Source organism: Epinephelus lanceolatus, chromosome 22, assembly GCF_041903045.1.
Source record: "Epinephelus lanceolatus isolate andai-2023 chromosome 22, ASM4190304v1, whole genome shotgun sequence".
Lineage (NCBI taxonomy): Eukaryota > Metazoa > Chordata > Actinopteri > Perciformes > Serranidae > Epinephelus > Epinephelus lanceolatus.
The window spans coordinates 38017031-38043979 of NC_135755.1; the positions used below are offsets into that span (position 1 = coordinate 38017031).

General features: G+C 42.5%; 1 protein-coding gene across 6 annotated transcripts in view; it reads left to right on the top strand.

Moving 5' to 3' along the window:
- afap1 (actin filament associated protein 1) overlaps nt 1-26949 on the top strand; it is a 350733-nt gene that overhangs the window by 294660 nt on the left and 29124 nt on the right. For 4 of the 6 annotated variants that reach the window (XM_078164813.1, XM_078164812.1, XM_033609884.2 and 1 more), the window contains 5 exons: nt 6064-6216; nt 11984-12195; nt 16402-16547; nt 17848-17962; nt 20469-20714. In XM_078164813.1, the coding sequence (XP_078020939.1) occupies nt 6064-6216; nt 11984-12195; nt 16402-16547; nt 17848-17962; nt 20469-20714 (872 nt within the window). The remainder of the gene's footprint in view (nt 1-6063; nt 6217-11983; nt 12196-16401; nt 16548-17847; nt 17963-20468; nt 20715-26949) is intronic. The other 2 variants (XM_078164815.1, XM_078164816.1) reach the window with 1 other exon arrangement.

Below are 26949 nucleotides of genomic sequence, written 5' to 3' on the forward strand. Positions count from 1 at the left end.
TTACGCTGAGCTTCATGTAGATAATTCCTTATTTCAATTTCATGTCATACGCATCAGGCAAACCTGATGAACGTCTAGTCACCCAAAATGTTGCAGTATTATAATCATTATTATTGCAAGTTAGACAATGTGTGGGAGTCTTTTCTACAAGTTTTATTCTTTGCGTCCCTCTCCTACGCACCTGTTGCAATGATGTGCAAAGTATTCCTTCGTTTTGATGTACCCAATGTTGCCAACCCCAGCCTCGGCTCAGCAGTAAATTGCACATGTCCTGTCAGACACTAGTGGCTTTGGAAGTCTGTTTATAAAAATAATAAAGTGATCACATTGTCATATTGCTTATTACTAATGCAATATGAGCTGGATTTAGCGCTGTAATGCCATCAACAACAGGTTGCTAAAGTAGGCTACATTTTATTTTGCCAAATGTGTCATAATGACAAATGCCATACATTGGGCCAAACCAGCAAAACTGGAAATCGCCTCAACTTTAATGTTAAGAGCACCATAGAGAGGCTTACCACCTGTGTAGCCAAAATAAATCATACAAACTTAAACTATTACCCTAGATAGAGTGATATTTTGTTATCTCTGTCTGATACATAGATTGAAAATGTGGTGGTTGTGTGTAAAACTTGACTTCCGCCTAGATCGTCTGATTTCATAAATGCCAACTTCCTGTTTACCTTGCACATCATGGTTGCATCTTTGTTGCTACAATCCATTCATTTAGAAGAATCCAAAAATATGAGAAATGCTTTTTAATAGCCAATCAGCCTTAACCATGCCACTGATGGCCCCATGATTTCCACTGTTATTCAGGAGTTAGTAGCCCTTTTTACACAGATCATTCTATAGGGCCACTACAAAGTCCCTTCTTTATGCCGCCTCTGCATTTTTACACAGAACCAAACAACAGCAACATCATGCCGATCCACTGTGTCTAAATTAGAACCTTCAGAGATTCAAAAATAGGCTCCCCAAGGAAAAGTTCTGTCAGACGGAGCCGAGAGGTTGGTGAAGGTGTCCTTATTGCTGCTTACATGATGGCTGTGCCGCTGTGTTTGGCTGCTTGTCATCGCCTGCTACCGCTCTTGTTTGTCCTGGCTCCATATCCAATAAGACTTTCATCCTGAATGACTTTTTCACCACTCATGGATTGGATTTCCTCCTCGTGACAGAGACCTGGCTGCACACCGGTGAGCTTGCTCCACTTGTTGAACTCTGTCCAGCTGACTGTAACTTCTTCTGCCCTCAAGACGCGGCGGGGGTCTAGCTGCTGTGTTTAAGAAACACTTAAATGTGTGCCTACTAAACTTTGATCACGTCCCCAGTTTTTAACTGCAGCTGATGAAAGTGGGCGTGGTCAACCTCCTGCTCTTGTATGTCATCCTCCGAAATCTTATAAAAACTTTATCAAACATTTTGCAGACTTTCTCTCGAACACTATTCCCAACTTTGATCTAGTTTTAATTCTTGGTGATTTTAACATCCATGTTTGCTGTCCTCCTAAAATTCTTGTAAATGATTTTATGCATCTGCTTGACTCTTTAATCTCACCCTGCACACCACCGGCCCTACTCATAAATTAGGCCATACACCTGATTTGATCCTGTCTTCTGGTTTTCCAGTTTGTAATTTGGAAATAACTGATGCCTGTCTCTCAGATCATAGAGTTGTTACTTTTGATGCATCTCTGCCTTTCTCCCCTGCTAAATCTCATCTTCCTGCACATTGCTCTCGCTACATTAACTCTTCCACTGCCAACAACTTCAGCAAGGCTTTCATAGCTGCCCCTGATACATGCACTGCTGAGTCCTCTCCTTCCCATCTCAGCACCACTTGCTTATTTAACACCACCTGTTCCTCAATTCTGGACACTTTCGCTCCCCTCAAACTTAAGAACCCTAAGCCGAAAAGACGGCCTTGGCTAATGACACCACTAGGGCCCTAAGGAGGGAGTGAAGAAAGTCAGAACGGAAGCTGAAGTGTGACAAGCTTCAAATTTCCTTTGAAATGCTAAAAACCAATCCTCTAAAGTTTCAGGAATCAGTTAAGGCTGCGAGAAAAAAATACTTTCCTGACATTATCTCTGACCATTCGCACAATCCCAAGACCCTATTCACTACCATTAATTCTGTTCCCACCCTCCCACCCACCTTCCCTGCAAACCAAGATAGGTCCCCTGCTAGGTGCGAGGAAAACATTTTTTACTGGTTGAGAATATCAGATCTAACATCCCCAGCCCCTCCCATAACCTTCCTGCCCCACTGGCCTGCTCATCTAGACTGGTCTGCTTTCAACCCATCAGGCTTTCCTTCCTTAGCAAGATTGTTTCTTCCATGAAACCTACTGCCTTCCCCCTTGACACTATCCCCTCCAGGTTCCTGAAGGATGTCTTTGACAGTCGGCCCCAGCATCCTCTTTATTGTCAATAGCTCACTGGCCACTGGTATTGTTCCAGCTTGCTTCAAGCAGGCAGTGGTCCAGCCTCTCCTGAGAAAAAACAACTGAGACCCCTCCATGCCCTGCAACTACAGACCTATCTCTAAACTTCCATTCCTCTCTAAGGTTCTGGAGAAGGTTATTCTCCATCAACTACAGACCTACTTACATCAAAATAACATCCTGGAAAGGTTTCAGTCAGGGTTCAGGGCCTATCATAGCACAGAGTCTGCCTTGTTGAAAGTGTACAATGACCTGCTACTCTCTGTTGACATTGGAAACTGTGCTATCCTAGTTTTTCTTGACCTCAGCGCTGCGTTTGATACTGTGGATCACAACAATACCTCAAAAATAGAAGTTTCTCTGTCAGCATGGGAAATCACTCCTCTTCTTCAGCCACTCTTTCCTGTGGGGTCCCTCAAGGCTCCATCTTAGGTCCTATTCTCTTTTCGTTGTACATGCTTCCTCTCGGCCAAATGATTAAAAAACATAACATCTCCTTTCACTCCTATGCTGACGACACACAGCTGTATCTCCCTATCAAGCCTAACCACAAGTCCAGTGTTGCCAGTCTAAACTGCCTTGAGGACATAAAGAACTGGATGGCACAGAACTTCCTCCAGCTGAATGAGGGCAAATCAGAAGTTGTCCTCTTTGGCCCCCCTGACTCCATTAAAGGGATTTCTGAAAAATCTTTAAATTCGAGAAACAAATAAATGCCGTAGTAAAAGCCAGCTTTTTCCAACTCCGCATCATTGCCAAAATCAAGCCATTTCTCTCCCTCAAAGACCTGCAGATAGTCACCCACGCTCTCATCCCCTCCCGTTTAGACTAACGTAACTCTCTGTACAGTGGTATCAGTCAGTCCTTTCTGTCCCGCTTCCAGCTAGTTCAGAACATCTCTGCTAAGCTCCTCACAGGCAACTGGAGGAGAGACCATATCACACCTGTTTTGGCCCCTCTCCACTGGCTGCAAGTAAAGTTGAGAATTGACTTTAAGTTTCTCCTGTTTGTGTACAAGGCCCTTAATGGTCTAGCCCCATCCTACATCTCAGACCTTCTAACCCCCTATTCTACGCCCAGGTCCCTCAGGTCAGCTGACCAGGGACTCCTTGCTGTCCCACACTCCAGACTTAAGCCCAGGGGTGATTGGGCCTTTGCTGTGTCTGCTCCCAAACTATGGAACAGCATCCCCCTCCCAATCAGATCAGCCCCCACCACTGACTCTTTAAAGTCCAGGCTCAAAACCTACTTTTATTCATTAGCGTTTGAGTCCCCCGATGTGGTTCTCCATGATGCATGTGTGTGTTGTGTCTCTAAATGTGTGAGCTGTGTGCCTGACAGTTATGTCACCCCTATGTATGCTGTTTTGTTTTGTTTTTTAGCATTTTATTCCTTTTGTACAGCCCTTCGGTCAGTGTGAGTTGTTTTTAAATGTGCTTTATAAATAAAATTGAGTTGAGTTGAGTATTTAGAATTACATCATGTGACAAATCTTAAGTGGCCTTATGGGTGTTACTATAGGTGTAAAGATTAACCAGTACATCAGAAAACCCACACAAAAGTCAACCACAGATCCAAACCAGGGTTTCCTCTATATACATTTAATATATTGTTAACTGTTAACAACAATACTTTTGGTGGCTCTTGAGGATATTTTCTGTTTATTGTCCCCCAAAAGTGAAATGAAATATCTGCTCTTGGTCCTGAAACTCTATTTGCAGCTTCATTATCAGTCACCACCAATATCAGGCACATTCTTTAATATTCTTTCCATGGCTGGTAACAAAAAGAGCTTCACTGGAATCAAATTGACCTGATCAGAGTTTTCCTCCTCCTCCTCCTCTCCTGAAGGGAAAAACAATAATAATTCTTCCTTTTTAGATGTTTGAATGGCTTTCACATGTGTGTGTCTGCTTTCCACCTCAGGCCTGAGTAGTGTGTGATGGGTGTTTGCATACTTCCCATATTTATGTATTTTTATATTCAGAAAGAATTGAAGGATTGAATACAAAGAGTATCTGACATTAGAATATCAGTTTGGACTACTATTCATTAGTAGATTCTGATTTGAATGATACATTTTGTGTGTGTGCTAACCAGCTCTGGTAGTTATATAGAATATATTTCTGTACGTGCATATGTGTCTAGAATAACTCCAGAAACTCAGTTAGCCGTCTTGGCGTGATAACATCAGTGGAGAGAAATACTGTATATTTTCCTCCCCAGTTCTCCACTGTCTCTATTGCCTCAACATCTGTCAGTTGAGATTTTAAAGGCCTGTTATGTTTGAGACTGAATTTTGACTAACACTTTCCTCTCTCTTCTAATGTCTTTCATTAATATGCCTCCATACATACGTCCAATCCTTGCGAACACAATATCTCAGGAACGCTTCAGAGGAATTTCTTCAAAGGTCAAGGTCACTGTGACCTTGTCTGTCTCGTTGTCTTGAATGTGTTATCTCAGAACGCCTTGAAGGAATTTCTTCAAATTTGGCACAAATGTCTGCTTGGACACAATGATGAACTGATTAGATTTTGGTAGTCAAAGATCAAGGTCACTGTGACCAAATCTGTCTCATTTTTGTGAATGTGACATTTTAAGAACACTGTGATGGAATTTCTTTAAACTTGGCACAAACCTTAGCCTCAACGGTGAACTGAGTGGATTTCGGTGGTCAAGGATCAAAGTCAGTGTGACCTTGCATCTGTCTCATTCTCGTGAACATGGTATCTCAAGAACACCTTATGGGAATTTCTTCAAATTTGACACAAACGTCCACTTGGTTTGAAGAATAAACTGATTAGAAATTTGTTGACGAAGGTCAAAGGTCAAGGTGCGTGACCTCACAAAATATGTTTTTGGCCGTAACTCAAGAATTCATATGCTAATTATGACAAAACTTCACAAAACGTCTACTAGGATAAAAATAAATAAATAATGACATTTATATCCAAAAGGCCAAAGGTCAGCTTCACTGTGACATCATAATATTTGGTATGAAGCACTTTTCTAGCCATTATTCAATATTATATCTCAGGAACAGAAGGGGAAATATTTGGTCAGATACTGAATTGGTGACACTAATCTTGGGTGTCCACCTTGAAACTGTGCTGAATGTATGGATCTTCTGTGCTGTCATGGGGAAGAAGTGGATGAAGCATCCATGTTTTCACAGACATGGATGTAAATTATAAGAAAAACTTGACTGGTGCACGGAGGCATATAACCACAGGGCAGTAATTCTAATTTAAGTTTATTCTCTCCCATACACACATTTGAATACACCATAGGCCCCAGTATCTCTACAAGTGAACCAAGATGAAGCTATTCCCTCATTTAAACAAACACACATAGGGACTCAGGCATATCCTCTTAAGACCTGGCTTACTTAAATCTAGCCCTCCTTTCAGCTGAATGTGAACAGTCATTTCTCCCTCTTTTTTTCTCTCTTTAGATTGAAACAAAGCCATCTGAAATCAGCCCACTCAGAGCAGTGGGGTTGCTGGGATTTCAAACTGAACCTAATTCACCAACATAGAGCTTTAGAACGCACAAGGGTCTGATTCTCTCTCTCTCTCTCTCTCTCTCTCTCTCTCTCTCTCTCTCTCTCAGGAAAGGGGAAGAAGAACTCAAAGTCAGAGCAAAAGATCGGGACAGTTGGTAAGGGAGCAGGGAAGAAGATCACCAAAATCATCGGGCTGGGTAAGAAGAAGCCATCTACAGATGAGCAGACCTCATCAGCTGAAGAAGATGTACCCACATGTGGTAAGACTAACCTAAAAGTTAAGGCCCTGTTTGCAAAGCAACACCGCGGCATGACGGTGGCGTCATGCCGTGGTGTCGCCTTCCTCTACAACGCGGTGATTACAAACCAAAACAAAGAAGACACAATGGCGAAAGCACGTACAGATAACTTTGTCTGGACGGACAATGAGGTGGAGTTGCTACAGTACATCTACACTTTGCTGGAGAAGCGTTGATAAATTCAACAGGGTGAGCAGCACAAACAGAGCTCGGCATTGTTGTTGTTGTTCGTCGACTTTCTCGCACATGCCTAGTGACTGAAACCGTAATGTGCATGTGCGAAAAGTTTCTGTTTTCAGAGGAATTGCATATTGCAAGTTTAGATGACAATGAAGACGGTGCCGTTTCCAAAAAATTGCACTCTGGAACCTGTTTTCAAAAGTTGCGTTTTCAGGCACCCAAAACGCAGCTGTCGTGTAAACGATCAGCCAATATTTATAATATATAATATAATATATTCATTTTCCTGTTGATTTGTCACAATAAATGTGTAATGTTATGCAAAAGCTTTTATAGTGAAACAGCAAAATAAAGAAATGTTGAGTTTTCATTAGCAGTAACTTAACATGACTCCAGGGGTCCGTTTCACAAAGCAGGTTCAACAAACTTTGAGTCTAATCCTGAACTCTGAGTTGATCTACTCTGAGATAGAAAACTCTGAGTTTCCGGTTCCAGAACAGCTGATTTGAATCAGTTTAATCAACTCAGAGTAGTTTCACCTGGAGTTAAGCATGTGCACCACAACTATAAAAAGCCAGCATCAATGGATCCCCGATTCGACGAGTCACCATGGCAACGAGGAAGAGGAGGGCTGCGTTTTTCACCCCATTCGAATTAGAAATCTTAATGCGCTCATACGGCGAGTTTGCACACGTTTTCAAAAAGAAGTGCAACACCGCTGCAGCTGCAAAAGAGAGGGAGACGGCGTGGGACAACATTGCTGCTCTGGTCAATGCAAAGTTTAAATGTAGTCCTTTGCAATCACAATAATATTACATATTACTGTAGCCTATTAATTTATTTCATTTAGGGGCAATCCCACGGGGAGAAGCGCACTTGGCAGCAGTTTAGGATGAAATATAAAAACATTGTTCAAACAGGTAAGGCCTCGGCATAATCTCATGGGGGTACCTCATTTTCATCATGTTTTACATTGTAAAGTAAATATTAAGTGGCTGTTTGACTGTGCAGTTGTTTTATCCCCAACATAATGCTGTTTTCACACACATAAATGTCTTCTCATCTATATCATGTTCTGTTAAATAATTAAGCCTATTTAAACTAACACAGACTTCTACTCAGCCAACAGAAAGAAGGCAGATGCCTGTAAAACGAGCACACTTTCCTGACCGCCCTGCATACAGTTGCCTTACTCAAGTGCTCAGCATCTCCGACATTGTACAAAAAACTTCCATTTGCAAAGAAACGCAGCGCAACACACAATATCTGCTGGGATGTGAGAGCATGACTACGATTGGTAATGTTGCAAATGTAAGGACGGATTAGGTTGTGTATGTAGATGATGGACTGTGACGTGAAATGGTACAGCTCAAAAAGATAATTGTGTGGAAATGCTAAAACATCTATGCACGGTCTGATAACCATCTCCCGATGAATATTTAATCCTCTGCGCAGTAATGCTGCACCTTCATCCACGGGATCGTTATCAAAAGGACATGCCATGTTAGTGAAAAAAGTCGCCACCTACTGTGCCTAATGGACTTCTAATATACTGACTGATTTTTTAAAATGACAGACGGCAGAACTAGGCACGCCAAAACTCGCCTGCTGACTGAATGAATGAGGAAATCAAATGGAGTGTGTGGCTCTGAAAGAGGGCGGAGACAGAGAGAAACTCAAGGTTCATTGAGAAAAACCTGGTCCCGACCAGGTTAGGTTCATAGAGTCTGTTATTACGGTAACTGACCGAGAGCTTAAGTTACCTCTCTCTCTGAAACAGGCTAGAGTTACCCCTCTTTCTCTGGTTTGAGTTACCTCCCTTTTTGAAACAGAAAACTCAAGTTTCCCTCATTTCAGGGTTAACAGACTCTGAGTTTTCACTAAACCTGCTTTGTGAAATGGACCCCTGTACAACTAAAAGTGAACAAGCAACAGTACAGTAAAGCAGATATTTATTGTACAAACAGGGATGCAGGAGAGAAACTAAACTCCAAACCACAGAGATTCAGTTAGAAGCTACAAAAGGACTGAAAGATGAACGTACAAAGACTTTAGATAATGCCTCTCTCTCTCTGTTCTCCTGCATTCAGAGTTGAGTTAAGTCTCTCAACACAAATTTGTTTCAGGGGGAGGAGGGGGTCGTCAGGGGTTGGCTGCGGTCAGCGAGACGTCACCGCTACCCACGTAGAGATGGTCAGGCACGATGTTGGCTCTGACAGGAGATGATCCATCTCCTGCATAGCTCAGTATGTTTAAGCTGACCAAGGACACACATACACTGCTCAAAAAAATTAAGGTAACACTGAATCGTCACAGTGTAATACAAAGTCAAAAGTTAAACTTTACTAGATGTATCAACTGGATGTATTGTTGTTTTGTTTTAAGAATGTGATTATCTGTTTTTATTTGTGTTTTACCTAGGGATCATCTGCTAGGGACAACAGATGAAAATTAGCCAATGGCTACAATCTGGCATGTTTACGTCATTGTATTGCTCGTATGGTGATGTTCATTAACTTGCAGTGTCCCTTTCAAATAATAATAATAATAAATAAATAAATACATAAATAAATAAAATAAATAAATAAACCTCAGGGATATCAATCTGTCCATTTAGAAAGCACAAATTAAAGTGACAACAGGCGCAATGGAGAGGTCAAAGCAAGACAACCCCCAAAAAGGGAATGGATTTACATGTGGTGGCCACGGACAGTTGCTCTCTCCTTATCCTTCCTGACTAATTCTTCTCTAGTTTTGTGTTCTGCTAGTGTCCTTGTCACTACTGGTAGCATGAGACGGCACCTACACCCAATCACGTTGCACAGAAAGTCCAGCTCCTCCAGGATGGCTTATCCATACGTGTGGTCACAAGGTTTGCTGTGTCTCCCAGCACAGTCTCAAGAGCATGGAGGAGATACCAGGAGACTGGCTGTTACACGAGGAGAGTTGGACAGGGCCGTAGAAGGACATCAACCCATCAGCAGGACTGGTTTCTGCTCTTTTGTGTGAGGAGGAACACTGCCAGAGCCCTACAAAATGACCTCCAGAAGGCTACTAGTGTGCATGTTTCTGACCAAACTGTCAGAAACAGACTCCATGAGGGTGGCATGAGGGCTCGACGTCCTCTAATGAGACCTGTGCTCACAGCCCAGCACCGTGCAGCTCCATTGGCATCCAGAGACCCGTTATCTTCACAGATGAGAGCAGGTTCACAGTGAGCACATGTGACAGGCATGAAGAGTCTGGAGATTCTGTGGTGAACGTTATGCTGCCTGTAGCATCAACCAGCATGACTGGTTTGGCAGTGGGTCAGTGACAGTCTGAGGAGGCATATCCTTGCAGGATTGCATAGACCTCCATGTCATACACAACAGTGCCCTGACTGTTGTTAGGTACCAGGATGATGATGTGTTTGTCAGACCTTATGCTGGTGCTGCTGTAGGCAGTTCCTGGATGACGAAGGCATTGATGCCAATGACTGGCCCTCTCATTCCCCTGACCTAAATTCAACTGAGCACCTATGGCTATCCGACACCATCAAGTACCACCACAGACTGTCTATGAGTTCACTGATGCACCGATCCAGGTCTGGGCAGAGATCCCCCAGGACAACATCTGCCGACTCATCAGGAGCATGCCCAGATGTTATTGGGAGTGCATACAGGCTCACGGGGACCATACATACTAGGGCTGCACGATACATCGTTTGAACATCGCCATCGTGATGTGCGCATGTGCGATGTTTTCTCTTTTTTTAGAACATGTAAACTTTTGTTTTGCTTCAGAAAAGCAGCTCTGAAGAAAGCTCCTTGCTCCGCTCCGCTCTCCTCTCTCTCTCTGTCTCTCCCTCTCTGAGCACTCAGCAGCCTCTCCCCCTCTCATGCACACGCTGCAGTCACACACTGAAAATGAGCGACATGCAAGAGGGAGAAACGGTAAAGGATGATTTAGTCCCCAAAAGAAGGTCAACGATGATACAGACCAAAGGAATGTGCTGTGTCGACAGTGCCTTGCTGTTACTGGCTCAACATGAGGCAACACGACTAATCTGTTTGACCATTTGAATCACCATCACAGAGCTCTCTATGATGAATGCAAAGCAAGATCCCAAAGTCAAACTATGAAGCAAAAAACAATTACAGATGCCTTTGCCAGTGTAACACCTTACGATAAAAAGTCCAAACAGCATAGAGAAATCACAGGTATACGAATATATATTGCAAAAAAAAAACGCAATGTCGGGCGGCACGTTGGTGTGGTGGTTAGCACCCTCGCCTCACAGCGAGAGGGTTGCCGGTTCGATCCCGGGCATGGGAGCCCTTCTGTGCAGAGTTTGCATGTTCTCCCCGTGTCAGCGTGGGTTCTCTCCGGGCACTCCGGCTTCCTCCCACAGTCCAAAGACATGCAGATTGGGGACTAGGTTAATTGATAACTCTAAATTGTCCGTAGGTGTGAATGTGAGCGTGAATGGTTGTTTGTCTCTATGTGTCAGCCCTGCGATAGTCTGGCGAGCTGTCCAGGGTGTCCCCTGCCTCTCGCCCGATGTCATCTGGGATAGGCTCCAGCCCCCCCGCGACCCTCAAGAGGATGAAGCGGTTAGAAGATGAATGAATGAATGAAAACGCAATGTCAGTTTTTTCCAATATCGTGCAGCCCTAATACACACTTCTGAGCCACATTATGAGTTGTCGTGATAAAATTCACACAGGATGGATCAGCCTGTGATTTCAATTTTTTACTTTGATTTTAGGTGTGATTTTGAATCCAGCCCTCAGTGGGTTGATGATTTTGGTTTCCACTGACCGATGTAAGTTTGTTCTCAGGGGATTGTACAATGGACATCAGTAAAGATTTTCAACTTGAATAATTTGTTCATCAAGATCTAATGTGTGATTTAAGTGTTAATTTTTTTGAGCAGTGTATCTACGTGGCATGGTTTGACCGTGGCCAAAAAGACTAATAGGAAAGGGCCAGGTGTGTGTGAGACAAAGGCAGCCTGGCTTCCCAAACAAAATGGCAGAATAGTATAAAACTACAAAAATGGTCGACTGGATGAGGATCCGTTGTGGCCTGGCTTCGAGGAGTCAATTTTGATGTAGTCTTTGCCGTGTTGTAATCTGATTTTGCAAATCAGAGGTTACCAGTCCTTACATTGGAATGACTTTAATGAATAACAATTTCCCCTTAGGGATCAATTCAAGCATTTCTGATTCTGATTCTGAGGATAAGTCATATGACGCTGTTTGTATTTTTATTTCATGGAGACTTTTACGAGACAGCAATATCCATTGCAGGCTGTGAAATGAACACATGCTTTTGTCTTTTGTATCACTATGTACATGCATAACTTTCCTGAACTTGAAACTTTTGTGCATGGGTGCAGTTTGAATGCTGGTAGACCAGTAAAAAAAATACACTGGACAGCTACAGCCAAAAAAATGGCAGCAATAAATAGTATTATAAAATCGGTCTGATATTGTTATAATTTGTGAAAAACTCAGTATAGTTCCTCATTACTTTATTTTTCTGTGTTTGCTTTGCTTGACAGGCTACCTGAACGTGTTGTCCAATAACCGTTGGAGGGAGCGTTGGTGCCGCCTGAAGGACAACCAGCTGCTACTCCACAAGGACCGTGATGACTTGAAATGCCACATCGCCTCACTGCCCCTTCGAGGCTGCGAGGTCAGCCCTGGCCTTGATCACAAACACCCGTTTGCCTTCCGCCTGCTTCGGAACAGCCAGGAGGTTGCTGTACTGGAGGTCAGTTGTGTTTGAAGAATCATGTTGACCTCAATTTTGTTTTTATGCCTCCAAGCTGGCAACAGCCTTGGACAGAGACTATGGGCTCTAGTTTCCCAGCGCGGCGTAGGGTGGCGAACCCCGCGCAGAGCTAGTTTCGAGCAGCGCAACCCAAGGCGCGCTCAGTTTGGTAGTTTGGCAGACCGAGGTGCACTGAGATGGGTGTGGCGGCGCAGCGGGGGAGGTGTCGACAGATCCAGCTTGGCACAGTGACAGTTTCGTGCCAAAAGGCTTCGCCAAAGGTGCGCTAAAAGCTCGCCAGCTGAAACCAGGCCTACTGTCAGCGCAGGCGGAGCGCAGGCGGAGCACAGCCGGTGTAAGCCGAAGTTTGGCTGACCGGTGGACTGTGTGCACACGTCACCAAAACCTCACAGGCAGGTTTCCAGAATATCAGGCACATTAATAATGCAATAAATACCCACAAAAACCACTATTCAATGCAACTATCTGCAATCAGCACATAAACGTATCTTTATATCGACTGTCCCGTCACATCTGATGTCAGATCAAAGGGGATTGGCACCGTTGGGCACATTTGGCATGTGTAATGGAAACCCAACCTGATTTGATTAACACACGCTGCAAACTAATGAGTTCACATCCCCCTCAGCCAACCACAAACAGCCACAGCATCAGATAGGGAGTATATATTCAGCAGCTGTCATCTTAGAAAAGTCAAAAGAAAAGAAACAGAGTGAGACTGCGAGAGAGAAAGAGAGAGCGCGCGCACGAGAGAAACGCAACATTGATTTACAATTGTGGTAACCTCCTCCCAGGCTACCTTTGCATCATCAGCCCGTGGAGGTCTGCTCGCAGTTCCGTATATTCGGACACTGCGAGCTTGAACCTCCCGGACCAAAACATCAGTTTCCTCCTGGGAGATGTTTGGCCGTCTGACGCTGCTGCTCTCTTCTGCCATGGCGAATTGAGTAAACTCTCATTACGCCTTTGCACAGCGCATTTAAGGGTGAGGAGAGGGGCTCATTTGATTGGTGTGATGTGTATAAAACCCACTCCACGCCTTCTCTTGTCCCTCTTTCCGACTTGCGCAGGTAGGAGGGATGGAGGTGGGAAAGAGGAGTAGCTGAGCCCGGTCTGCGAAACTAGAGCCCATTACGATTTTGGGTCTGTCCATCCATGCGTCTGCCCCATTCTCGTAAACGCAATATCCCAAGAACACATTGAGGGAATTTCTTCAAATTTGGCACAAATGTCCACTTAGACTAATCAATGAACTCATTAGATTTTGGTGGTCATAGGTCAAACATCAAGGTCACTGTGACCTTATCCTCGTCGATGGGATATCTCAAGAACGCTTCAAATTTGGCACAAACATCCACTTGGACTCAAGAATGAACTGATAATGTTCTGATGGTCAAAGGTCAAGGTCATTTTTACCTTGTGTCTGTCTCATTCTCGTGAACGCAATATCCCAAGAACACATTAAGGGAATTTCTTCAAATTTGGCACAAATGTCTGCTTGATTAGATTTTGATGGTCAAAGGTCAAGATCATTGTGACCTTACAAAACATGTTTTTGGCAATAACTCAGGCATTCATATGCTATAATGACAACATTTCACACAAATGTCTAATAGAATAAAATGAAGTGATGACATTTTAGATCCAAAAGGTCAAAGGTCAACCTCACTGTGATATCATAATGTTCTGCAAAAACACTTTTCTGGCCGTTATTCAGCGTCATAACTCAAGAACAGAAGGGTCAAATACTGATTTGGTGACATTAATTGTAGCTGCCCACCTTAAAATTGTGCTGATGGTAAAGATTGTTGTGGAAATTCTCTGCTGCTGGTGAATAATGAAATAGAGACTTCTGCCGGCCGACAAGGTTTTTATTTTCTTTGCAAAGAAAAGGTCAATCAGCACACAAGTGGTCAGAATGAAGAAAGACCCTGAGCATGGGGAAAGCTTAAAGATTTATACCTTAGGACTGCCTCTTACGTTGTGTTTCACACCCTTCTGTCTGCGGCAGGGAGCGGCGCCCCTACCCATTGTTTTAACACTCTTTCGTCTGCTGCAAGTATTGGCTCCGACCCCCTAGGGTGTGTTTCACACCTGGCGTATCCTGCAGGATTTTGTATCTAGGTGGGAGGTTAAGAGGTCTAGTCATCTGTGTATTTGAAAACACAAAGAATACACAAAGAAAATGAAATTACAATTACAATTCCTCCCTTTTGATTATTGATTAATCACTAAAACAAAAAAAAGAAAAGAAAAACAAAAAATATGTATGTAAAAATTGAAGGAAAGGGAGAGAGATAGAGAAAAGACAAAAAACAGCAAAACAAAAAACAAAAAAAAAAAGAAAACATTATTTATAAAATGTCATCATCAGAGTCAAAGTCTGAGCTGGGGTAATGATGGGGATCAGGAATGTGAAATGAGGCTGAATTTTTGATCAGCATTGTTAATGTTCATAATATGTGTGAATTTGACCTGATTGTCAAATTCCGGGGTGAACAGAACAGCTGAATGTTGCACTTTCTCCTTCTGTCAGAGTGACAGTCTTGGCAGGTTTGTAGATGTAAGTCTCTATAAGTATCGCATGATAGGGTCAGGATAGGTGGTGTAGTCTGGTGGGAAAAGGTTTTGCGATGTTAGTCCTGCACGTCTAGTTGGTGTCTGTTGAATTCACGGAGTCATTTTTTTGTGTCGTCCTCTGATGAGCTCGTTCGTCCTCGCGTTGTTCGTCCTCGTGTCGTCTGTCCTCGTGTCGTCCATCCTCGCATTGTCCGTCCTCGCATCGACAGCTGAGTTCCTCCGTTGGCTCAGGGACCTTCCTGCAGTGGCTGGCATGAACCCACGTTGCTCTCTCAGCGATCTTAACAGCAGTATGCATTGTCAGGAACACCTGGAATGGACCTCGCCAGCGTTTGGAGTGCCAGTGTTTCCTTCTTAGGTCCTTTATCACCACCCAGTCGCCAGGTTGGAAATCATGGAGTGATGTGGAAGCTGGTGGTGGAAGGGCTGATTTCACCTGCTGAGAGAATTGAGAGAGAGTGGAAGATATGTTTTTGCAATATTATAACATGTCATCCTCACATAGGCCAGTGGAGGGGAGCAGCCTGGTTACAGGCTCCACTCCTAGGGATGGAGGTCTGCCAAAAAGAATTTCAAAGGGACTCATGTTCACTCTGGACCTTTTTCTCATTCTCATATGCATTAGAACAATAGGCAGAGCTTTTGTCCATGGCAGTCCCGTTTCCTCACAACACTTGGCCAATTTTGATTTCAGAGTGCCATTTTCTCGTTCGACAGCACCTCCACTGGCAGGGTGGTATGTACAATGTTGTCTGAGGTCAAATGGCAAGAAAATCACTGATTTGGGTTATTGCAGAATTGACAAAGTGTGAGCCATTATCGCTGCTCAATTTGGTTGGTATTCAAATGTTGGAATGGTCTGTCTGATGGTGGGTGAGTGGCGTGTGTGATTGTTTTGGTTTTACCTGCGTTATCTGTTGCACAAACCATACATGATTGACAAAACTTCTGCGCATGAACTGAAAACCCTTTGGTGAACCAGTGTTGAGTTATGGCATCCAGCATCCCCCCTTTCAAAGAAAATAAAAACCTTGTCGGCCGACAGAAGTCTCTATTTCATTATTCACCAGCAGCAGAGAATTTCCACAACAAGATCTTTTGTGCTGCCAGGTTGAAGATGTGTGTAAAGCCTTAGAATTTGGAGTTTCTTTGCAGCAACATCTATATTTGATGCATTGTCAATTGTCATGGTTACGCATTAGTCGGGATAGACGTGGATGTAAACTGTAACTGCAACTTGACTGGTTCACAAAGGCATTCAACTGCAAGGTGGTAATTCTAGTTATGATTCTATATCCTCACATCGCTTGCATGCTATCCTCTGCTGGACATACAGTTCTGTTCCTGTTCCCTGCAAAACCATAACATTACTAAGTCTTTGATGGATGTAATATGCGACAGGTGGCCAGTTCCTACAACAAACAGAAAGAGTTCTAAATTTGAAGAAATTGTATAAATGTATAATTTAAAGTCACTGATGTAAAAGAACTCTTATCCAAAATTTATTTTAGGTTTTGATTGAACTAAAAGGTGCAAGAAGCAGCTTTGGATTTCACTCAACTTTCCTTCTTGTTCATTTTCTGTCACTTTGTAATTTTTCTCAAGGCCTCTTCCTCTGAAGGGATGGGTCGCTGGTTGGGGATTTTATTGGCTGAGACTGGCTCCACCACCGACCCAGCCACCCTACACTACGACTATATTGATGTTGAGACCACAGCCAATGTCATCCAGCTGGCCAAGCAGTCCTTTTGGTGAGGAACACACATTTTCTCTAATGAAAATACAAACATGTTTTTATTTTGTGTTTAGCATGAAAATGGCTCTTATATTAAACCTTGATTTTTTACATGGTGTCCTTTAGGGGTCGACAGATAATCGGCCTGGCCGATTATCGGGGCCACATGAAACACACAAAAGGATAACATTAAGTCAGGTTTTAAATCACAAACATATCCAATACAATATTCGGCGTAGTTTACAACCATCAGTAACTCAAAATATAGCTGGCATTAGTGCCATAAATGTGGAAAAATAATTAGCGCATGGTCCGCTAGCATAATGCTAACATATAATGGAAATCTTCATAGATGCGCTAACAGAAATTTGCATCGGTGCCACAACGGCATTACAATGACAAACAATAAAGTGCAAGTGAGCAACTCTACATAACATAAGTAAATAAACTCAGACCAATACATTTGTACTTACAGACATATGTTTCCTGTGCTCTATCAAACTTTAACCATGTCGTTGTGTACTACTGCAAGTCTGCATATTCTTCTTATAAAACTACACAACACTGAAAAGGTGTATCGAATTAAACTCAACTCGTGCGCCATGGAGCCGCTGCATCAAGAGAGGCGGCACATTAATTATTCATATATATATATATATATATATGTGTGTGTGTGTGTGTGTGTGTGTATGTGTGTGTGTATGTATTTATTTGAACTTTTAAAAATACTATGGGCAGCTCCCTGCACTTTTAATTTTCATCTGTTATCTTTCATCTGTACTTATTACAGTACTTTAAAACTCAGGGAGTACTTTTATATTTTTCCATTCGTTTGTTTACTTGTCAAAGTTTTTTTCAAAGTGCTGCTGGCAGCTCCCTGCACTGTTTCATTGGAAAAGTTCTCAGAATAAATATATGCTTAATTGCATTTGAATGTAGTGCTTTGTCAGTGTTTATTTTTTAAGTTCTGTTTCAACTATGATTTTTACAGCAGACATATATCGGTTGTAAATATTGGGTACGGTATCTCTGTTTCATAATAATCGGTATCGGCATCGGCTCTGAAAAAACCATATCGGTCGATCCCTAGTGTCCTTTTCAGTGTGACTGTTGACATTGTGAAAAATTTGATCTAGATGCTGAATATTCAGCCCTCATTGTAACCAAAGGAATTGACACTACTGCCTCTATTAATCCAAGAAAAGTGTATTTTATAGACTAATGTGTCTGCTTGAGCACAACGAAAATCTTGTAGAGGTACTTTACTCAAAGAAATTTGAGTCTTTTGACAGAATCTTGATGTTTTCTCTTCACAGTTTCACCAGCAAGCGTGCTGTCTCACCTAACCCATACCTGGATAACCCTGTCAATGGCTATGCCTGCCCCACTGGTGTGGCTCTGCACTATGATGATGTGCCCATTAACGGCACGGTAAGGATACACCTGCTCATAGATATACATATATACCAAGCAAGATGGAGCCGCTTAACACTTAGCAGTAACCCATCTAGCTGTTTTTCTCAATTTCAGCTGAACTCTGCTTTGATCCCTGCTCTCTGTGCTAACTGCTCTTCACTTTTCAGTACAGCATTAAAGGTACTACATGTAGCATTTTTTCATTTCATGTTGTATAAGTAGATAGGATCGTGAGCATAGTTAAGATATGGTATTTTTATCACAGATGTTTTTGATATTGTTTGATTTAAGGTTGCATCATATCTTATCAATAATGGCAGTTTCAATCTTTAAGTCTGGGTGCACATGCATAATAGGATTGCTACACCACAGAAAAAATTGTTTTAATTCAATTCAATTCAATTTTATTTATAAAGCCCAATATCACAAATCACAATTTGCCTCACAGGGCTTTACAGCATACGACATCCCTCTGTCCTTAAGACCCTCACAGCGGATAAGGAAAAACTCCCCAAAAAAAAAACCCTTTAACGGGGAAAAAAAAAAACGGTAGAAACCTCAGGAAGAGCAACTGAGGAGGGATCCCTCTTCCAGGACAGACAGACGTGCAATAGATGTCGTACAGAACAGATCAGCATAATAAATTAACAGTAATCCATATGACACAATGAGACAGAGAGAGAGAGAGAGAGAGAGAGATGCAGGTAATGACAGTAGCTTACAACAACATTAATGAAAGTAATAATATTATAGTTATAGTTCTGGCTACTGTGGTACAATATGTTGAAAGTATGTATTAATATCAGACAGTATACTTGTGTGACAATAGTCATATGTGTATAATAACAGTAGAAGTATGACTAATGACTAATGATGGCAGCAGCAGCAGGAGGCATCTGGCAGGACCACGGCAGCAGCACAACCACACACGTCACACTGTCCAGGCACCGCTGCGGTATGAGTTATTCTGAGAGACAGTGGAGCACAAAGGCTCCGGAGAAGAAGCCGAGTTAGTGACATCCAGAATGGCCGAGTTAGCAAGATGCAGTAATAGAATGAGAGTGAGAGAGAGAGAGAGAGAGAGAGAGAGAGAGAGAGAGAGAGAGAGAGAGAGAGGGAGAGAGAGGGAGCCCGGTGTATTATAGGGGGTCCTCCGGCAGACTAGGCCTAAGTCAGCCTAACTAGGGGCTGGTACAGGGCAAGCCTGAGCCAGCCCTAACTATAAGCTTTATCAAAGAGGAAAGTCTTAAGTCTAGTCTTAAATGTGGAGACGGTGTCTGCCTCCCGGACCGTAACAGGAAGATGATTCCACAGCCAGATTTTAACCAGCCAGCCATTTTTAAAAGTTGTCATGTATACTAAATTAGGTTTCAAAATTGTGAAAAAATGAGCAGTATACTCTCATCGGAGATGATGGGGGCGTGTCAGCTGAAGGAGCCGCTGTGAAGTGAAAGACAGACTCTCGTTAGCAGCTAACCCAGTAGCACACTCAGTCTATGGTAGCACAGCACACACCCTCGAACCAAAGCAACTGCACAGCGACAGCCAATGTTCAGAGGCTAACAGCAGCTAGCACTAGGAAAAAGCACACACCCACAGCAGTAAGCAGTAACTGCCAGTAATAACCGATTCAGGACTAAAAGGTTTGAGAGTGATGGTTGTTTAGCTTGTGTTGATTGTTGTGTTTAACATGCATGTCTATTCATGAATACATTCAGTGCAATAAATACGTTTATTAATGTCTTTATTAGATTGAAAGAGATAAGAGTTCTTGTGGAACATAGCAAACGTGGTTGGATAAAAACCTTGAGAGAAAGAGTGGTGCCAACTCACACAAAAAAAGGCAAAATACTCTGTCATCCTCTACTTAGACTAGTCACATCAGGATCTGATTCAGCTCATCTGTCATCACATCATATGTATGCTTCTTAGTGATTATTCAGAGCCACATGTTGGTACATTACGAAAACAGAAAGAGTTTGTACAAGCTGGTGGAAAGTGAACGAAACAGGTAGAGTCAGTCACAGAAAAAAAACAGTCAAACAGCAGCTTGGTAATCACCTGCTTGACACACATGGAGTTAGGTAGCAAGAAGTTCTGATAAATGTATTGATCATCTGGATTTAGCTGACTAGTGACTTTACAGCAAGTAGGAGTACATCAGCTGTTTGAAGAGCACAGAGTCACAGATCTGCCTCTTTCCTTCTTCTTCAAAGCATCCACTAATTTCCACAAGGTTTCACTCACACTGGATACAGAGGCTGTTTGCGTAAATCTCACCTGATCTAAAATAGCACCATGACTGAAGGTGCTAGATGTGTCTGTGCAGTTGCTTTGGTATTGCTTTGGTATTGCAACAACGCTTGCTCTGGGAAAGTAGTGTAATTAACTTTATACTGCTATCATCTCTCCCTTTCTGTTCTCTTTTGATGTTTTATGTATTATGTCTCTTCCCTCCTCTCTTGTCCTCTTCTCTCCTCCTCTCTCTGCTTGCTTGCATGCTTGTATGGTCTAACCCAAGGACCCGGAGGTGCAGTACTCCAGTACCATCACAGTGGAGTGCCAGCTGAAACAGGAGCTGCACTATGAGAATGCTGACTTGTGTGAGCACTTGCCCTCACCCAAGCTGGACACCCGCTATCCTCCTAAACCTTCCTTTGCTTGTACTTCCCTTTCCACCACCTCTGCCAGTCACTACAATACCCCTGTTTCTAAAATCTCCTCTAAGTTCCTCAAGGCTGATAATAAAACTAAAGCCACTGTTCAGGTGACTAACACTCTGCTCCTTAACCAACTGGTTGCCTATTCTGCACTTGGATATTCACACCTATAATTAACCAGTCTATAATTCATTAATTTCTGTGTGCTCACTTTCCATGTTCCATCAGTCAGTACGGTTACATGCACAGTTGAGTGGAGCTACAGTTATAGCTCATCTAGGTATATAAACCTCGGGTCACTAGTGACTTGAAGGCCCTACTTAATGAAAAAAGAGGGCCTCAAGTTAGGGGACAGAACAGAACTGAAATGTGTACAGAATGAACTTAAACGGAGACTCAGGGAGAGTAAAATCTCCTACAGGCAGAGACTGGAGGAAAAACTACAGAGGAGTGAGGTCACGGAGGTGTGGAGTGGGAGGAGGAAGATCACTGGGTTCCAGAGGAAAGGTGGGGCTGTGGTTTAGGGAAACCTACAGTGGGATAATGAGCTGAACCAATTTTGCAAGTTACTGTCTCCCTGTTATAATGCCGTTACCGTTATTCACAATAAAATGCGCCGTTACTCGGCTTTACTTGAGTTCACTGAAGCCGCTTTCACCCAAGCAAGCTCCTTCTCAGTGGAGCTCTAAAGTTTTTTTTCTTTGGTGAAGGCAGGTGAGGGGGAAGGGAGGGAGAGACAACTGCATACGTGATGATGATTGGCTTAGGGAGAGTAAAATTTCATCATAAACCAATCAGAGGCAGAGCAGGGCGGGTATTCACAAGCACACAGGTCGGCTTATTAGCCGTGACTTTGGGCTTGTTTTTTTGTAAAGTCACTTACAAATATTGGTAGTTGCGGGTTGTGTTTTTTTGGGCTTGTTTCTAAAGTGGAGTTGCTTATTTGGGCTTACTCTCTAAACATCACCTTTCTCTCTCTATATCCGTCTAATAAGTTATTTTAACACATGATAGTATGTTGGACTGCAGGATGTTTCCACAGCTCCACTCCCTCCGCCCCTCTCCTTCTCCGCATACACACAGGTGACGGTCAGTCAATGAGACTTTTCACATTTAAATTGCGCGATTAATGAAGGTTCTTTAACTATTTCACTCTCAAAGTATTATTATTGCTATTATTATTATTTGTACATTGCTTGAGAAATATAGCTTTATTTTAGATATTTTTTTGGCCAGTTGTGGCCTGTCCAATAAATGTCACAAGTTCTAAACCATCTATTGTGTTCTGGTGTTCCACTGTATAATACTGAATTTGTCTGTGTCTGTTACGTTGTCCCACACAACAATGCAGTGTAGTGTAGATAAGTGTACAATGTTTTATGGAGGAATAAAGTAACATAAAATAAACAAATAAATAACAACAGCAAAACAAGCTTACAGTGAATAAAAGTCAGTGCGGTCAATGAAGTCAATGCGGTATTTTTTCAATGCGGAGCCAGTGAAGCTGCTGAAGGACAGGACTGATGTGATTGATGGACGGGGTTCTGGTGATGATGCGAGCAGCAGAGTTCTGGACTAGTTGAAGTTTGTGGATGGACTTGAGAGGGAGACCAAAAAGGAGGGAGTTACAGTAATCTATATGGTATGTAACCAGGGTGTGAGCAAGAATGGCAGTACTGTGCGGTGTGAGGGACGGGCGAAGGTGGTTAATATTGCGTAGATGAAAGTAGGCAGACCGAGTGGCATTATTGATGTGAGCTTGGAATGACAGAGTGCTGTCGAGGATGACACCAAGACTCTTAACCTGCAGGGAGGGGGAAACTGAGGAGTTATCAATGTCAAGTGTAAAACTGTTAATTTTTGCTCAGGTGGATTTGGTGCCAATGAGAAGTAACTCAGTTCTATCACTGTTCAATTTGAGGAAGTTGCAGGAGAACCAGGATTTGATTTCCTGAAGGCAGTCAGAGAGGGAAGAGGGCGGGAGGGTGGAGGTAGGTTTGGTAGACAGATAGAGCTGGGTGTCATCCCCATAGCAATGGAAATGGATGTTGAATTTACGGAAGATGTAACTGAGGAACACAGACAGCGATATTCAATATGCTCCCTCCAGTCTCTCATCCACAGCCACTAACGTTGTGTTTTACACAAGGACAGCACGCTAGTTTGGCTGATAGCGAATAGTTTAAGCTCAAATGACAGCTGTCTGTATGTAGACTAACTTAGTTTGACACTTATCTTAAAATGCTTTTAAACTTAGCTGCTGGCTGAGACAACCAGCCCCAACTCTCTACACCAGCATGTAACCACCCAAGCCAAATACAGGGCACACGTCAAATCATCTACGTCATCAGCCTGATTTGAATAAATTTTCCGAAACTTTGAGGTGCGGTGGAAACGCAAACCACACAGATTACCAGGAATTATTTTACCCAGGTAAATAAGTTCCTGGAAATAAACATTCCTGGAAATGTTGGTGGAAAAGGGGCTATAGACAAGAATAACAGAAGAAGAATTACACACAGACGTTTTCAGGCTTAACTTTGGAGAAGTGTGGCTGAAAACATCAAGAATGTTTCTATTTGATGGAATGACGTAACTATAAAAAAAATGTTTGTGTTTGGTTTGAATATTTCACTCAGTTTTAACCAACCTGGTCTCACTCCGAAGTCGTTGAAAACCAGTGCTTGGTCAGTGACTTCCGGTGTCAGACACCAAAGAAAAAAGCCATCCTTTCACGTCGGCATGAACAGGGGGAAACATGGTGGGGCAACAACAAACGTTAAGGCGGCAGAAGTCCGAGTAGGGCGGGCAGGAGTGGTGGTGGATGGGTCCAACAACCACCTCGGGAGGCCAGTGTCTGCTTTGCATGAATGTAAAGCAAAACCCTGTTCTTTTTTCTTAAACCCAACCACGTGCTATTGTTGCCTAAACCCAACTGTGTGTGTTGGCAAAACGTAACCACGTGCTTTTGTTGTTGAAAGAAAAAAATGTCAATTGGTGGTGTTGTACTGACGTAGTGTAGTTATTTTGAAAGAGACTGTATGCAAACCGTACATTTGCTGTGAAAACAGAAGTGTATTTTGAAAATAGACAATGCATGTAACAGGCTGAAGTTTGTAATGGTTTTGGGTCCGTGTAGCTCTTGGAGTGAGACAACAGGCAGAAACTCACATCCGCACGAGTGCGGGATTTCACAGATGCTCGTCGTTTATTTTTACATCAACTTAAAAACACTCCAACCTTACCAAGCCCGGTTGTACGGCTACTATATTTTCATACATCAACAGAATAGTCACCACACTTACTTATAACCATCACTGTTGTGTTGAGAGATAAAAGAAAAAGCAGGAGCACATAAGTATACGTCCGACCAGCGTTGGGTGCGCTCTCAACAGACTCAAATCATAACAGGTGCTGCTTGATGACGTTGCTGCTAGGCGACACAGTATACACCATGTTAAAGGCACATTTCATATATTCGACTGTTGGCACTGTTGGCAAGTTGACACGGCATCCTGGGATGTCAACAACCAACACACTCAGGGTACCTTGCACATCATATGTAGATGTGGAAAATCCATGACCAAATGTTGATATGTGACGAGGTCGGAGTGACAGTGTATTGTTTTAACATCATAAAGCCTAACTTTGATGAAAAACTGAAAGGAGTTACACAAAATCTAAAGAACACCTTGGGGGATTTTCTTTTAATTTGGCACAAACATTGTCTTGGATTCAACAAACTGAATTGAATGAAAGGCTGTATCCATTGTTATAGGAAAAATGCGGAAAAATAGGAAAACTAAGATCTTTGTTTCTTCCTATTTGTGTGTGTAGTAAATGTAGAGAATGAGTATAGAATATACATAGAGCGTGTCTGTTTGGACTGTTGGTGTGTGGTCGTCCCACATTGAGAAAGAATTTCCTCCCTCTCCTTTCAAATTAGCATCAGCTGTGTGTGTAATTTGTATTTTCTAGCCCTACATTTCTATATACATACACAGACACACACACACCACATAGTGTTGTGTGGAGCTCCGCCTCCTCCCTGCCACCTCTTTGTTGTGTGCGCTGTGTGTAGCATATCCAAAGAGTGTTAACATCCCCTCTATGACCCCAAAGTACCGCTCCACTGTAAGAAGTGGATTTTCATCCAACAAGGTGTACAACAGACACAGACAACAGGGTGAAGTGATTTTATTGAAATATCACTATTTTAAGCTCAGAATTGGTGTTCCCTGATGGAAGCATTCATCGTACATGGTGTGGTCAAGGACTGTCTGAAATTTGGAAATCCAACCATAATTTTGGTTTTTACAGTTTCTGGTTAGATAAATGGTGTAGCCGTTGCAATTTAAAAAAAAAAAAAAAAAAAAAAAAGGCATTCAGAGGGCATTTTAAATCAATACAAAATACAACCTTTTAAAGTTGTTTGTTCCTCACCTAAGCCAAAATAAAACAACACAAGTCCTTCCCCAGTGCTTAAAAAATTAAATCACATGCCTTCCCCATTCTGCACCACCCCTCCCTTCTCATAGATAACAGTCTCTAATAAAAAAAGCAAGAAAAGAAATACATGAAAGAACGTGTTGCACAGCCCCTCCAAAAAAACAATTTTTATGAATAGCAGACTTAAAAAAATATCAGCCCTACATTCATCAGGTGGTCACAAACACAATTCCAAAAGAATGGGGGGTATTTTTGTTGTTAAAATATTACGTTTCAACCAAGTACTGTATGGTTTTGACACTTTTCTAGCTTGTTAAAAGAGGACATACAGTAAAAAAAAATAAGTAAATAAAAATCTCAAAAATTTTAGGGGTGCTGGGATTCAATTTAGGGGTGCTTCAGCACCCCCAAAAATGGGCTAGAAACGCCTATGTGCCAGACTACACTATATTAGCCGGATTATAGCCTTATGTGGCGTCGTACAGTGTTGGCTCAGATCGTGAACGACAATTAGTGTTGTATACGATAATCCATCGTTTTATCCTGTGTAGTGTGTCATGGTAGACGACAACCGATTCCATGTCTGGGATGCCTCATGACATCCCGACAGAAAGTCTAGCATGCTTGATTGACTCTTTCCGTCACAGCTGTCACTTTGACGAATAGAAACACAGTGTGATTTACTGCTGTGGACAACTGTGTGGCAACAGCACTGCAGCTTTTTTTGATATTTCCTCGAAGGATGTTAACACACAGAGTAAATAAGGAAAACTGCTGGCCTGAAACAGCAGAGGCACTTTGGCAACCCAGTGAGTGCTGCCATTAGCGTCAAGCCAGCAAAGAATGTTATTTCTTCATAACAGAGGATATAAAGGAATAAAATTCACAAGTGTCTGGGCCTTTACGCCAGGTACACACTACACAATATCAGCCCAATTATAGCCCGACGCAGCGTCGTACAGTGTTGGATCGCGAACGACAATGGCCACGTTTTCCAGTTAAGTTCGATCTTAAGACTTAAGAGCACAGTTAAGAACGTCTTAGCTAAGAAGGGTCGCTAAAATAAGAGTGTTTCCCAGATGAGTTCTTAATGCCCTTCTTAGGATGGCTCTTAAGATCGCTCTTTAAGAAGCTCTTAACAGGAGCTGTCCACTACCGCGATGCTGAAACTAAATCAATCGATGTCAGGCAAATCGATCACCCACCACTTAATCAGCGCATAAGTAACACACACTGATTCCCTGCTGCTCATGTGTATGTGTGTTCTAATAATTCTAATGAAAAACTAAGATGATAAATATTTGTTAATGACCTATTTTCATGACGAAAACAAGATAAGAGTAAGATTCATGAGGAAATGTATGATATTTAAACAAAAATATTAAAGATGAACTTAAAGGAGTCATCACCTGGTGTTTGAACATATCCTGTCTCTCTTTAATTGTCTTAAAATTATTATTTTTTAAAATTAATTAACTCAAACATTGAGCTTATTTTGCCCCCCTGCCATACCGCGACTTTCTTTCGCGAGAGAAAGAGAGATTTTGACTGGTCCGGATGCTCATTGTACTAATGATAATGAGGCGCACGCTGATTGGCTGCAGGAAGGACAGGGCCGGAATGGGGGCTGGCCCAATACATCCACGAGTTGGCCAACTCCAAAATAACAACAATCCCTTCGTCATGGCTCACACACCAAATGAACAACCTGACCTGGCAACTGTTTATGAAATTCGCTTTTATGTTTGAACCGGAGTCGGAACCTGCCGGAGAACCTGGGTCTCCACAGGGGTCCCCCGTCATGGTCTCCGTTTACAAACATCCATACCACAGTACAACGCACCCCAGAGATATAAAACAAAAGATGTGGGGGTCATTTCTAAATTACATGAG